Source organism: Xiphophorus hellerii, chromosome 7 (assembly GCF_003331165.1).
Source record: "Xiphophorus hellerii strain 12219 chromosome 7, Xiphophorus_hellerii-4.1, whole genome shotgun sequence".
Classification (NCBI taxonomy): domain Eukaryota; kingdom Metazoa; phylum Chordata; class Actinopteri; order Cyprinodontiformes; family Poeciliidae; genus Xiphophorus; species Xiphophorus hellerii.
The window spans coordinates 16,823,541-16,835,302 of NC_045678.1; the positions used below are offsets into that span (position 1 = coordinate 16,823,541).

Genomic DNA, 11,762 nt, shown 5'->3' on the forward strand with positions numbered 1-11,762 from the left:
TTTTACAAAAGTGAATGAATATAGGACAAAGCAGTTTTTAAAGAGAAATTTGTAAATTTAGTACAGAAGTACAGTACATTCACCCTGTTTGCTTTGATGTTTCAGGAAGTAGCAGAGAAACCTGTCGAGTTCTTTCAAACTACTTGACTGTTCTGGTCTGAACCTGGCCTTTAAATCCACAGTGAGGCCAGAAGCCTGGTGTTAGCCAAACCCTTTTCCTGTTGGACCATGTATCCATGTACAAGTTTAAACCATCTAGCTGTTAGAATGAAGAATTAGGATTAATTCTTTTGTATCAGTACTACTGATGTACATGCTCTATTGCATGTGTGCACTGTCCGTAAGCTAGAAAGCCTCACCTCAGCTCCAGAATGAGAAGTTTGTGATTCTGAGCAAACAGCTCCATTTATCTGATCACAAAACCCTTTTTTCCAGAAGGAACATTTCTCATCCATGTCAGTAGCAAATTTCAGCTGTTTGGAGCAAGGCCTATTCTTTGTTGTTGTCCCTCATTGTTAATGTTAAACTGTCTTCAATGTGGACCGTGACGCTGCATGTCATGTCGCAGTTTATGCATTGCAGCAACCTCAGCGGTTCTTTGGTTGTTACCTAAGTAAATTCTGTACTAATAGGATAAAAAACCAAAAGACGAATCAAAACTGGTTTCGAGTAATAAGCTAATATTAAAAATCAACCTTTTTTAATGAACAATTACGATTCTGCCAAGCACAACTGTCAATTATGCTACCAGATTTATGCTAGGGACTTGATGTTTAATCAAACTTTAATTGACAAGCCCCCCAACAACCTCAGTTCATCTTAAACCCCCCAAAATGTTCAAAATGCAAACATACACAAAAAAATGGACTCAACTCCTTATAGCTTTGAAAAGTTAAGAGCACAGATTTATCAGCCAACTTTTGGGGGGGATCAGCAGGTCCAATCTTGAACATGTAATCTTTTCATTACTTCGTTAGTCCATTTTTCATTGATATAGGTATCAACAAGCACCAACTGTGCATATTTCTCTTAGCTTAACAAATACAGATCAAAAAGATATGCTTTGATGCTCATCAGGGAAGAACTGCTCCATTTCCTCCTGGATTTGATGCTACAGCCAATACCAACAAATTCCTATGTGGTAAGAATAAAAAATCTAAATCAGAACTGGTCAATCAGCTTAAAAACATAAAATCATTACCAGCCAGGATGAATCAAATCAGTGCATTGCAATAGGAATGTAAATAAACCCTTTCACATTACACTTGTAATTTATGTTAAGCATACCAAATAGGAAGAATGTGCCAACAAGTGACAGCTTTCTGCAAAGGACACCTACTTTGAGAAATATCCATTTTATTTATCTACTAATTCAAAAGACATTAGAAACATTTTTCCTCAAATACAGAAGAAGTCGCATGTTTATAAAGCTTATGGAATCAAAAATATTCATATTTATGCAAACCAACAAAGCTGTAGAGGTAAACAGGAGTAATGTAGAGGCAAAGGAGAAATAAGGAATTCCCAAAAAGTAGCATTATGTCAATGCACATTCAGATCTATTTATTTCAGTCAAAGGTTAAGCGAAAGGTTTTCTCCTGCTCCTTGCGCTGCGTATCACACAGTTTGGACACTTCCTCCACCCTCCGCTGTAGCAGAACCGAGTTCTGGTCGATCCACTGCAGAGAATCCATGTGGGCGTTGAGGATTTTACAAATCTGCTGAAGCTGCGGAGAACAAACAAGACAGAGAGGTTAATCAATCATCTTCAGAGCAGCTTTAATGGTGACAGATTTTTCCACCCATACTAGCTTAGATTTTAATTCATTTTAGCCATGCTAATGAGCCTTAGCACTCATTACAGGTTCTGCTAGCTGCAGAGAGCAAGGGGGAGAAGGAATGAGCAGCACCACATGTAGAGGTGATAGACAGTGCTAAGACCCACCTCCTGGCTCTGATTGGTTGTTTCTAGATATATACGTTCTTTTTTTTAAAGTCATTTACTGCAACGTTAAAAACAACAAAAATAAATAATAAATTGATCTAATCCATTTATTGCCCAGTTCTAGGGTCTCTTAACTCACCGGATCGCTGGTGTCTGCCGGTCCGCTGGATGTGTTCAGGTGTTCAATGATCTCCTTCAGGTCCTGCGACATCCTCTTCAGCTGCGCGTCCACGTTCTCAGCCAGCTTGTACGTCCTCTCTCGCTCCTCGTCGGCGTTCTGCATGTAGATGGTGCCGCTCTGCTCCTTCACCGACTCCTCCAGCGGGCAGAGCAGGTCCTCCAGCTCCTTCTGCTGCGACAGGATGAAGTCCAGCTCCTGGTTGAGCCGCCGCTGGTCCAGCTTCACCTTCTCCAGCTCCTTGTGCAGGGACGTGATCTTCTCTCCGTTCTCCACCAGCATGCGGTCCCAGGCGTTCACCTGCGTCGCCTGCTGCAGGAAGTGTCTCTCCTGGTCCTCTAGCTCCAGGCTCCACTTGTTTATGAGGTTCTCCAGCTGGGCGTAGCTCATCACCGGAGGATTCGTAGTGGTGGCGGCGGTGGTAGTGGTGAGGGTTGCGGCTGTTGTGATGGCTGTCATGGCGGTGCTGGACAGAGGTTTGACTCCCAGGCTGAAACCGACCGCGGTGCCAGTCGTGGCGGCTGGAGCTGTGGTGGTGGAGGCAGCAGCCGTGGTAGCGGCTGACCCCAGGGGCTTGAGGGTGAAGTTCAGTCCCCCGCCTGTAGCTGACGGTGTTGCGGTGCTCGCTATTGATGCCGGAGCTGTCCCCAGCAAGAACCCTGTGGTTGCTGCAGGGGCTGCTGTCGCCGTGGTGAGGGGTGAAGCAAACAGAGATGGACCTGAAGGAGCCGCAGAGGCAGCCTGGGTGTAGGCAGGCGGAGCCGGGGTTGACGATGGTTTCACCCCAAAGCTGAATCCTCCACCTCCGCTCTGGATTGTCGCAGCTGCGGAGGTGGAGGGGGCAGTGGTGCCGAAGCTGAACCCTCCTCCACCTCCTGCTCCTGTTGGTGCTGGTGCAGCTGGAGCAGGAGATGCTGAAGCTGTGGTCACCAGGACTTTGGACCCCCCGAAGCTGAAGCCTCCAAACGGAACACCGCCTGCTGCTACTGCTGTCGTAGCTGCAGGTGCAGCTGCTGATGCAGCTGGAGCCTGAGCGGCACCTCCGAAGGTGAAGCCTCCACCTGCAGGAGCTGCAGCGGTGGTCTGAGAGGACAACCCCCCGCCCAGAGCGAACCCAGTCCCCGTGGAGGGAGCCAACATGGAGCCTAGAGTGAGCCCCGGGGCCGCCGCTGTGGTTTGAGGGGCCGTGCCCAGGCCAAACGTGGTGGTGGGGGTCCCAAAAGAGAAACTCGTACCGGGTGCGGAGCTCTTCGCTGGGTTGCCGAAGCTGAAGGAGCCGGTGGGGTTGGGGTTGGGGTTGGTCTGACCGGTGGGAGCCCCGAAGCTGAAGCCGCCTCCGGTGGCTGCAGGAGCGGAGTTTGTTAAAGCGAAACCTGCGGCGGGAGCACCAGCGGTGGTCTTCTGGGCTGGGAAGAAGCCTGAAGGCTGACCGAAGTTGAATCCACCACTCATGATTTCACTCTCTGGACAAAATGGTTACTTCCTCGGTGAATCTCCGCGGCTTTTGGCGGGTCGGGATCGGGAGTTGTTTTAAGTTACCCCGCCGAAGAAACTCTGCGTCTGTTAGCAAGATTTTTCAGGACAAGGTGGTAAATAAACTCACTCTCAGGTGCTTTAAAATAGTTTCCACATAATTAACAACAACTAAAAGCTAAAAACATACCCTTCTTCAAAACGTGGCCCTGCAAACCGACATTTCTGATGCTATATGGAGGAAATGACGGCAGTTAGGAGATCACATCCTGTTGTTTGCCGGAAGGAGGTCCCGCCCCTTTCAACTCGATTGACACATCTTCTATCCAATCATAGCTTAGAAAATTTTGGAGCTGAAATTTGATTGGTTCTACTCGCGGCCTTGCAAACAAACTAGGGAGATATAAAACAGTTTTGACAGTTTCAAAGAATGATTAAAGTAAAGAGTGTGATCCTCCGTCGCCAGGGCTGTGAGTATGAAAGGATACAAAACAGAGATGGATGGATGGATGGATAGATAGATAGATATGACGTTAAAAAAACAAACATTTGACGGAGTTTGGCTACATTGAGGCTCACTGCAGGCAAAAAAAAGGGACCTCCGGAGGGGCCAAATAGCAGGCATAGCAGCGCACTACTACAAACACTCACCCGGAAGAGCATCACGGTCAGAAAGCTAAACAAATAACCCGAAAAATAATTTAAGTCAACTAGCTAGCGGTGTAAGACGCTGGTTCTGCCCCCGCTGTTGGACCGCCGCTACACGCTAGCTAGTTGGTATTACTGTTGCCTTGCAGCAAGAAGGTCCTGGGTTCGATTCCCGGCCCGGGGTATTTCTGCACGGAGTTTGAATGTTCTCCGGGTACTCCGGCTTCCTCCCACAGTCCAAAAACATGACTGTCAGGTTAATTGGTCTCTCTAAATTCTCTCTAGGTGTAAGTGTGTGTGTGGTTGTTTGCGACAGACAGGCGACCTGTCCAGGGTGAACTCAGCCTCTTGTCCGGAACGTTAGCAGGAGATAGGCACCAGCACCCCTCCCAACCCCACTAGGAACAAGGGTTGGATGGATATCTAAATTAGGTGAATTTATTGCCAGATCATTTTTCCATTTTGCCAGATCCCGTAGCAGTATTTATACTTAAAGCGAAAAATTAACAGCCAATCCAGGTGATCGGCAGAGATCGGTGATCGGCAACATCGGCCTCATGGGCGATCGGTATCGGAATCGGCAGCAAAAAACCTGATCGGAGCATCCCTAATAGATAGACAGATGTGAAAACTTTTCATAATTTTGTTTTGTTTTCGCTTTGAACCGCAGATGGAAATAACATTGGAACAACAAAGCTTGTGCACAGACAAGAACTCAGACTTGATGTGTGTTTCGTTTCTGTCTCATGATTACAGTATGTTTGTTACTAACAGTGGGTGGAGCACACAAAAATAAAAAATATATATAAAAATATGTCTACAGAGTAAGGACAAATTTACAACATAAAATAAATGATACTTTCTACTGATTAAAAATAACCTCAACATTCAGGATAAAATATTCAGGTGAGTAGAAATAAAAACAACATTCAAACAAGTAAAAAAACTGTACAAGCAGTTTAATAGTTAAATATCTATAATAAAAAAAAGTATAAGGATTAGAATACTTTTAGATTTTTTTTTTTTAAAATATCAACTGTTCTACCCCCCAGTCCTGTAGATGGCGCTACTTTACGCCGGTTTCCAATCACAGAAATGACGCAACACGAAGACGAGAAGGGAGGTAATTCTCTTGGCTTTGTAATGGCTCTCTGGATTAGCTTGTTGACTTCTCTGCCTGCACGGATTTAGCCGCGACCACCTGAATTAAAGGACGATGCCGAAACACAGCAGTGTATGTGGGACTGTGGACACAGAAGCAAAATTAAAAAGTCAAGTACGCCACGGTTAATTAAAACAACTGAACACCTGCGATTTCCCGTGTGTGTAAACAATCCTCCAAACGGCGAGGCAGTAACAAGAAGTCTTCGCCGTGGACGCAGCTCTTCTTCTTGACTCCAGCAGGTTCGGGAAGGTGTCATCATGAGGCTTTTGAGGTTTCTGAGGAGCAGCGTCTCCATTGGGAAGGACGTTGACTTTTACTCCAGGTTTTCTCCTTCCCCGCTGTCAATGAAGCAGTTTTTGGACTTCGGTAAGAGCTGCACAGGTTGGTGGAACCAAACGAAACGGCATTGTAAAGCCACATAGCCTGTTGAATTCAAAGTGAAGTGAATACAGCCAGAAAGGTTAACGTACTTTATTCAGAATTTATATGATAAAGTTGAAGGGGAGCGATGCAGTACTTTTGCATTTTTCTATCCTATCCAAAAATAAATACAAATTCTGAATAATATGTTCTAAATAATAATATGGTCTATGTGAGGGAAGTTACACACCCACAGAAATCTCTCGATTTCTCTCACAGGCTCAGAAAATGCGTGTGAGAAAACCTCCTTCGCCTTCCTCAGGCATGAGCTTCCTGTGAGGCTGGCCAACATCATGAAGGAGATCAACTTGTTGCCAGACAACCTGCTGAAGACTCCATCAGTGGGGCTGGTCCAGAGCTGGTAGGCAGGTTTTGCTTTATTTTTTTAAATAAAAAAAAAAAAAAAGAAATCTTTTTCATTCACATTCACTCCCAAACCAGCAGAGAACCGCTTTATTTTCTTTCCCAGGTACATGCAGAGCTTTCAGGATATTTTGGAGTTCAAAGATAAAAACGCAGACGATGAGAAAGTCACATACGAGTGAGTTTCTCTGTGCTTCATTCATGCAAATAGCTACTCTGCTCTTGCAGTTTAGATTCGTTAATCGTTTTCTCTCTGCTTAGTTTCACAGACGCGGTGATAAAAATCAGAAATCGCCACAACGATGTCATTCCCACCATGGCTCAGGGGGTGGTGGAGTACAAGGAGACGTACGGCACAGACCCGGTGGTCAGCCAGAACGTCCAGTATTTTCTGGATCGCTTCTACATGAGCAGGATATCCATCAGGATGCTGCTCAACCAGCACAGTGAGACGTTCTCTTTATTCAATTATTTAGCTGTTATCAGCGGTCAAAGCTAAAACGTTTCAAGAGTCTTTTCAGAAAACTTCCTGCGGCCATTTTTGAAATTTCCCCCTCTCCAAGCCATGAACAAAATCATAATAAACACTCCACACCCACTCCTCCATGTTCAATAACAAACCTGATGCTACATGTGGCTTATCTGCCTCTACAAGTAAAAGCGTAACTCACTGAAGCCAGTGTTGAAGAGATACAAAAGTGTAGTGCAGTGTCAAATGTTCTCACCTTGTAAACATAGCTAAATAATTTTTTGTACATGGGTTGGTTTGAAAGCCCTCTAACTAAATATTTTACTCCAACAGAGTTCAGGTCTGTAGTTGCTGTAATTACTATTCTCACATAGGATTCTGCCATCTAACCTGCTTAAAACACAAAATAGCTGTAGTTCAGGTCATTCATTTAATGCATAAACATTTTAAATGTCAGATACAGTTAAACATGTAAAAAAAAAATGTTATGAACTGTTGTGAATTATTTAGAAATTTGTAGATTTATATCATTTACTCTACCACATACTGTATATGAACATGTTTAGGAAAAAGTTCATGTTTATGTCTAGTATCGAACAGGAAGTGTTTTTATTTTTTTGGCTCCAGTGTTTTTATATCGTCGTAGTGAACTCCTGCTCCTCGTTTAATGCGTAGAGTTATTCGCTCTCACTGTCTGCCTGTTGTTTGCAGCTCTCCTGTTTGGTGGGAAGGTCAAGGTGAATCCTGCACACCCCAACCAGATTGGCAGCATCGACCCGCACTGTGGTGTCAGTGAGGTTATCAGAGGTACCTGTTGTTGACATTGTTATTGTTTTTTTGTTTTGTTTTTTTAAAGATTCAGGTCTAAAAAAACAACAACAAAACAAACAAAAAAAAAACCTCCACTTTCTTGCAGATGCCTTTGAAAATGCAAGAAACCTTTGTGACCGTTACTACATGAACTCTCCTGAGCTCATTCTGGAGGAATTTAACGGTAATTTATTCAGAAAGCAGTTATGTTTGTCCTATTTAACAGTGGAGGGGCTCCAGCTGATCCAGTTTTCTTGTTTTTCCCGTCAGCCAAAGAAGAGGGGAAACCCGTCACTGTTGTCTATGTTCCGTCTCATCTGTACCACATGGTGTTTGAGCTTTTTAAGGTGAGCCGTTCTTTGCTCTTGTTCTTGTTTCTCAGTTTCTAAACCTTGGTGTACCGTTGTCAAAGCTTTCTGTCATGCTTGCTGCAGAACGCCATGCGGGCCACCATGGAGTTACACGGCGACGCGATGGAGTATCCTCCCGTTCATGCGCAGGTTGCACTGGGCTCTGAGGATCTCACCGTCAAGGTAAAATGGAAACTCTCGTTGTTTTTTCCACTGACCTCCAGTCCGGTTTAATCTTTACAAGCAAAGCTTCAAGCTTCGGTTTGCACATTCGTTGGACTAATCTGTGTGTTTTTGATCAGGTGAGCGACCGTGGAGGTGGCGTGCCTCTGCGTAAGATCGACAGGCTGTTCACCTACACGTACTCCACAGCCCCGCGGCCCAGCATCGACGACTCCCGAGCCGCTCCTCTGGTCAGTGAGAACAGTGAAAAAGCACCTCTCTTCTTGCTCAATGTCTTTTTTAGAAATTTGATTTGCACCACATTGGGCCAGATAAATTTAAGATATAAGCAGAAAGTTTACCCCCCAAAAAAAGGGGGCAAAAATAATTCACCTCCAAAATTCATCTACCTCCTGACGGATGATTTTTGATAAATCATCCATCGGTTTAAAGAGAAAATCATGGTAGTGTCACCATGTTGTTTGTGCTATTTGTTTTGCGTAGAGTAAATAAAGGAATTAAAATATTATTGGATTTAAAAGTCGGGCCTTCCGAATAAGCCATGCTTTTTCAGGGTTTTTTAAAAATGTTCTCATCATGCACTTTAGGCTTGACATGGAGTACCCAGACGTTTTATGATGAGCATCATATAATCGGACCGAGTTTTGCTGCTAAAAATAGTTTTCGGCACAAATGGCTTTTTATTGAACAGTAAGTTGACTGGAAATAGGGTGAAGAGAGAAGTGGAAGGCATGTAGCAAATAACCAGAGTCTGGAAATCAAACCCAGACAACTGCAGCCTCTACATGTGGTGCACTTGCTCTAACTGAGCCACACGGTTGTGTTTTAATACTTTGGAAAATCTCTCGCTGTTGGAGATCAAAACAGATTTGAAATAGACTTAAAACCCTCTATGGAGCTAAAGTGGGCTCACAATTTTTGTTTTGTTTTGTCAACAAATAAAATTGAAACAAGGGTGGAAAAAAAAATAGTTTCCATATTGTTTTTTAGTTTCAAGTCTTTCATTTTTTAGTTTTAGATTTTTTTTTTCAGTTTCTAAAATGTTTTTGGAAATATACTTATTTAGCTCCAATAACTTCCCAGATTTATGAGAAGAAACAAATTCCTCCCCCTGATCGTTGCTGATGTCTTTCTATATTGGCATTGTGTTAACAAACGCACACACACATGCATGTGGTCTCACTTGCTCATTATTATATAAATAGGGCTTTTAATTATCACCTCCTGGTTGCTATTTTCGTTCCTGCCTAAATTATTGTGAACAAGTTTTATTTTTTAAGGTATAGTCTGTTCTGTACTCTATTATAGGTGAATTATGCTGCTGGTCTGTGTTGATAAAGCATAATGTCAGTGGGCTATTGTTAACAAGTGGGTCAACTCTATTTTCACTGTTCTGGAGAGATTTATTGATTCTGTTGCTCAGTCAGCATAGAAACCACCCATGTGAGGTTAAAGAAAACATCTCCTTAATTGAGAAATATTGGAAAAAAAACCCCAAAAAATTACATTCAAGCTTTTCCACAGGCTGGCTACGGCTACGGCCTGCCCATCTCTCGCCTGTACGCCCGCTACTTCCAGGGAGACCTGAAGCTCTACTCTCTGGAGGGATATGGGACCGACGCAGTGATCTACATACGGGTAACCCGAGTTTCGGCGCAAGAATTTAAAGGCTTCTTCAGCTGAACGAGAGGAAGAAAAATAAAATAGCAGAATTTCCTCTTGGTCTTGTTCCAGGCGCTGTCCACGGAGTCAATCGAGAGGCTCCCGGTGTACAACAAGTCGGCCTGGAAGCACTACAAGACGATGCACGAGGCCGACGACTGGTGCGTCCCCAGCAAGGAGCCCAAAGACCTGACCACGTTTCGCAGTTTCTGAACCCAAAGAGTGAATTTGTTTGCAGCAGTGTGTTTAAAAAAAAAAAAGAAGCTTCCTGTTGATGACTGGTGGTGATTTGTTCAAAGAAAGAAGAAAAAAGTATAACGGGAGGAAAGTTTTGTGCCATATATTTTACTAGTTTTGTATGGGAGGCTCCAGATGTGGTGATTAGGACCTGGTTTCCTGTGAAAGCACAACCAGCTCTGGATTCATTTCCAAGCTCTCACTCCTGTCATCTGAATAATGAATTGGTGTCATATGGTATTTTTTTTTTTAAAGTATAGCTGTTGCATTGAGAATAAGAGCATAATTTTGCTGCAGTTCGGTAGAATTTCTTTTCGCTTTAAAAAGGCGTCAGTTGTTTCAGTTTGTGGCTGTGCTTCTTGAAATGTGGTGATATTTTGTCTTAAGAGGAACAAATAGGAGGCATTGATGTAAATTAGCTGCTTTTTGGGTTGTTGGAACAATTTTGTTTGATTTTCAGATATTTTTTTCTTGAGGATGGTGAGAAACTTTAAAGCAAACCTGCACCTTTTTTTTCTTTGTTTTGATGAAAATATTCAACATGACTCTGTTACAACTGTCATAAAAATATTTACATTAGACATTTTATTGTAACATTTTGGATTTTCTGTTTCAACCGACATTCAGCACCTTTCAAATGAGATCGTATGAGGATCCTGTCATCTATAAGCTAATATGCTGCAGTATAGAGAGCTGTTTGTGTTTGCTGTAGTTCACTGTTGACATGTTTGCACTAGAAGCACTTATCTGTAAGATTTAACAGAATATTTTGTATTGAAAGCTCTATGCAAACAGAGTAGAGGGAGGGAGGTGATGGTTCAGTCTTCAGATATTGGTTCAACTGCAGCAACTCTCCACGTTGCTGGACTGTTGAGGACATTCAGTGTCTGTGTGTTTCTCAGAATATGGTATATGCTGCTCTGTTGGGACAAAGGCTTGAATAAATTATTTAAAATGCCTGTTTGTTAAAAGTCTGTTTAGTTGTAAAGTAACACTCACTACAGCAAAAATGAGCACAAAACTAAATTTATTTCACTAAATTTAAAAGCACATTGTTGGTGCCATGTTAGCAGCTGAACTGCTAAACTGGTATCTTTGGGATTCTGGAAAAAATGTAACTAAAAGCCATATTTTGAACATAAGACACTGTTTCAGACTAGGGAAGGTTGAACATTTGGCAGAGAACTGAATTGGAAATTCTTAAAGAAGCTAAAGAGGGAGGTTTAAGAAAACAAAACACTTTTAAAGTTTTCGTCACAGAAATGAGAAAGATTTAACCCATTTAATTTAATTAAACCCTGACAACAAATTTTATTTGAAGTAACTTGGAAAGGTTGAAACATATATGGAAGATTGTGAGATTTTTTTTCCAATTAACAATTTGATCACATCACTGGTGTTAGTGCTCTTCATACCATGAATTTACAATAATCTATCCTGAGCAATATAACTTATCTGAAAGAGTTTGATTTGAATTATTGTTTTGAGCACATCACGTACATGAAACTTACTCCAAGTCTCTTTGTTTTGTTTATTTTAAAGCCCTGCTCTGTTGTATTGAGAATCTCTTAAATTTACGTCACTGCTCATGTTGTCATGGTGATTCCCGTTTTTTCTGAGCAATAATTTTGTCCCTTCATGCCACCTGTTTATTTTTAAGCAATTCTGAGACACAGTGGCAAAACCTCAAACAGCTGCTGCGCAAATTACTCGAGAGTCTGTTTCTAGGTAACCAAGGAGTTACCTTGGTTGCCACCCCGCCATCAGAGGTTGACCGGCTAAGCCTTTCCTCTGCCTACATCCCCCAGAAATCTGTTCTGGATTGGAGTGAACTTTTGAGATATCTATGTTGCTATTGA

The 11,762-nt window shown here is 42.7% G+C and overlaps 2 protein-coding genes across 4 annotated transcripts; one reads left to right on the forward strand and one right to left on the reverse strand.

Annotated features, from left to right (window-relative positions):
* Positions 1 to 683: 683 nt before the first annotated feature.
* On the reverse strand, positions 684 to 3,913 carry nup62l (nucleoporin 62 like). Of its 2 annotated transcripts, XM_032567608.1 has the most exons (3): positions 3,787 to 3,913; positions 2,085 to 3,683; positions 684 to 1,727 (listed from the first exon to the last, which is right to left on the reverse strand). In XM_032567608.1, the coding sequence occupies exons 2-3, from the start codon at positions 3,573 to 3,575 to the stop codon at positions 1,569 to 1,571; spliced, it is 1,650 nt and encodes a 549-aa protein (XP_032423499.1). In that variant the 5' UTR covers positions 3,576 to 3,683; positions 3,787 to 3,913; the 3' UTR covers positions 684 to 1,568. The 2 variants fall into 2 exon arrangements, with proteins under 2 accessions (XP_032423499.1, XP_032423498.1); XM_032567607.1 differs by having other exon boundaries at positions 2,085 to 3,851.
* A 1,365-nt stretch (positions 3,914 to 5,278) lies between these two features.
* On the forward strand, positions 5,279 to 10,862 carry pdk1 (pyruvate dehydrogenase kinase, isozyme 1). Of its 2 annotated transcripts, none has more exons than XM_032567610.1 (11): positions 5,279 to 5,775; positions 6,049 to 6,190; positions 6,299 to 6,370; positions 6,454 to 6,638; positions 7,373 to 7,468; positions 7,578 to 7,655; positions 7,742 to 7,818; positions 7,906 to 8,004; positions 8,124 to 8,234; positions 9,529 to 9,642; positions 9,739 to 10,862. In XM_032567610.1, the coding sequence occupies exons 1-11, from the start codon at positions 5,667 to 5,669 to the stop codon at positions 9,877 to 9,879; spliced, it is 1,224 nt and encodes a 407-aa protein (XP_032423501.1). In that variant the 5' UTR covers positions 5,279 to 5,666; the 3' UTR covers positions 9,880 to 10,862. The 2 variants fall into 2 exon arrangements, with proteins under 2 accessions (XP_032423501.1, XP_032423500.1); XM_032567609.1 differs by having other exon boundaries at positions 5,282 to 5,790.
* The last annotated feature ends 900 nt before the right edge of the window (positions 10,863 to 11,762 follow it).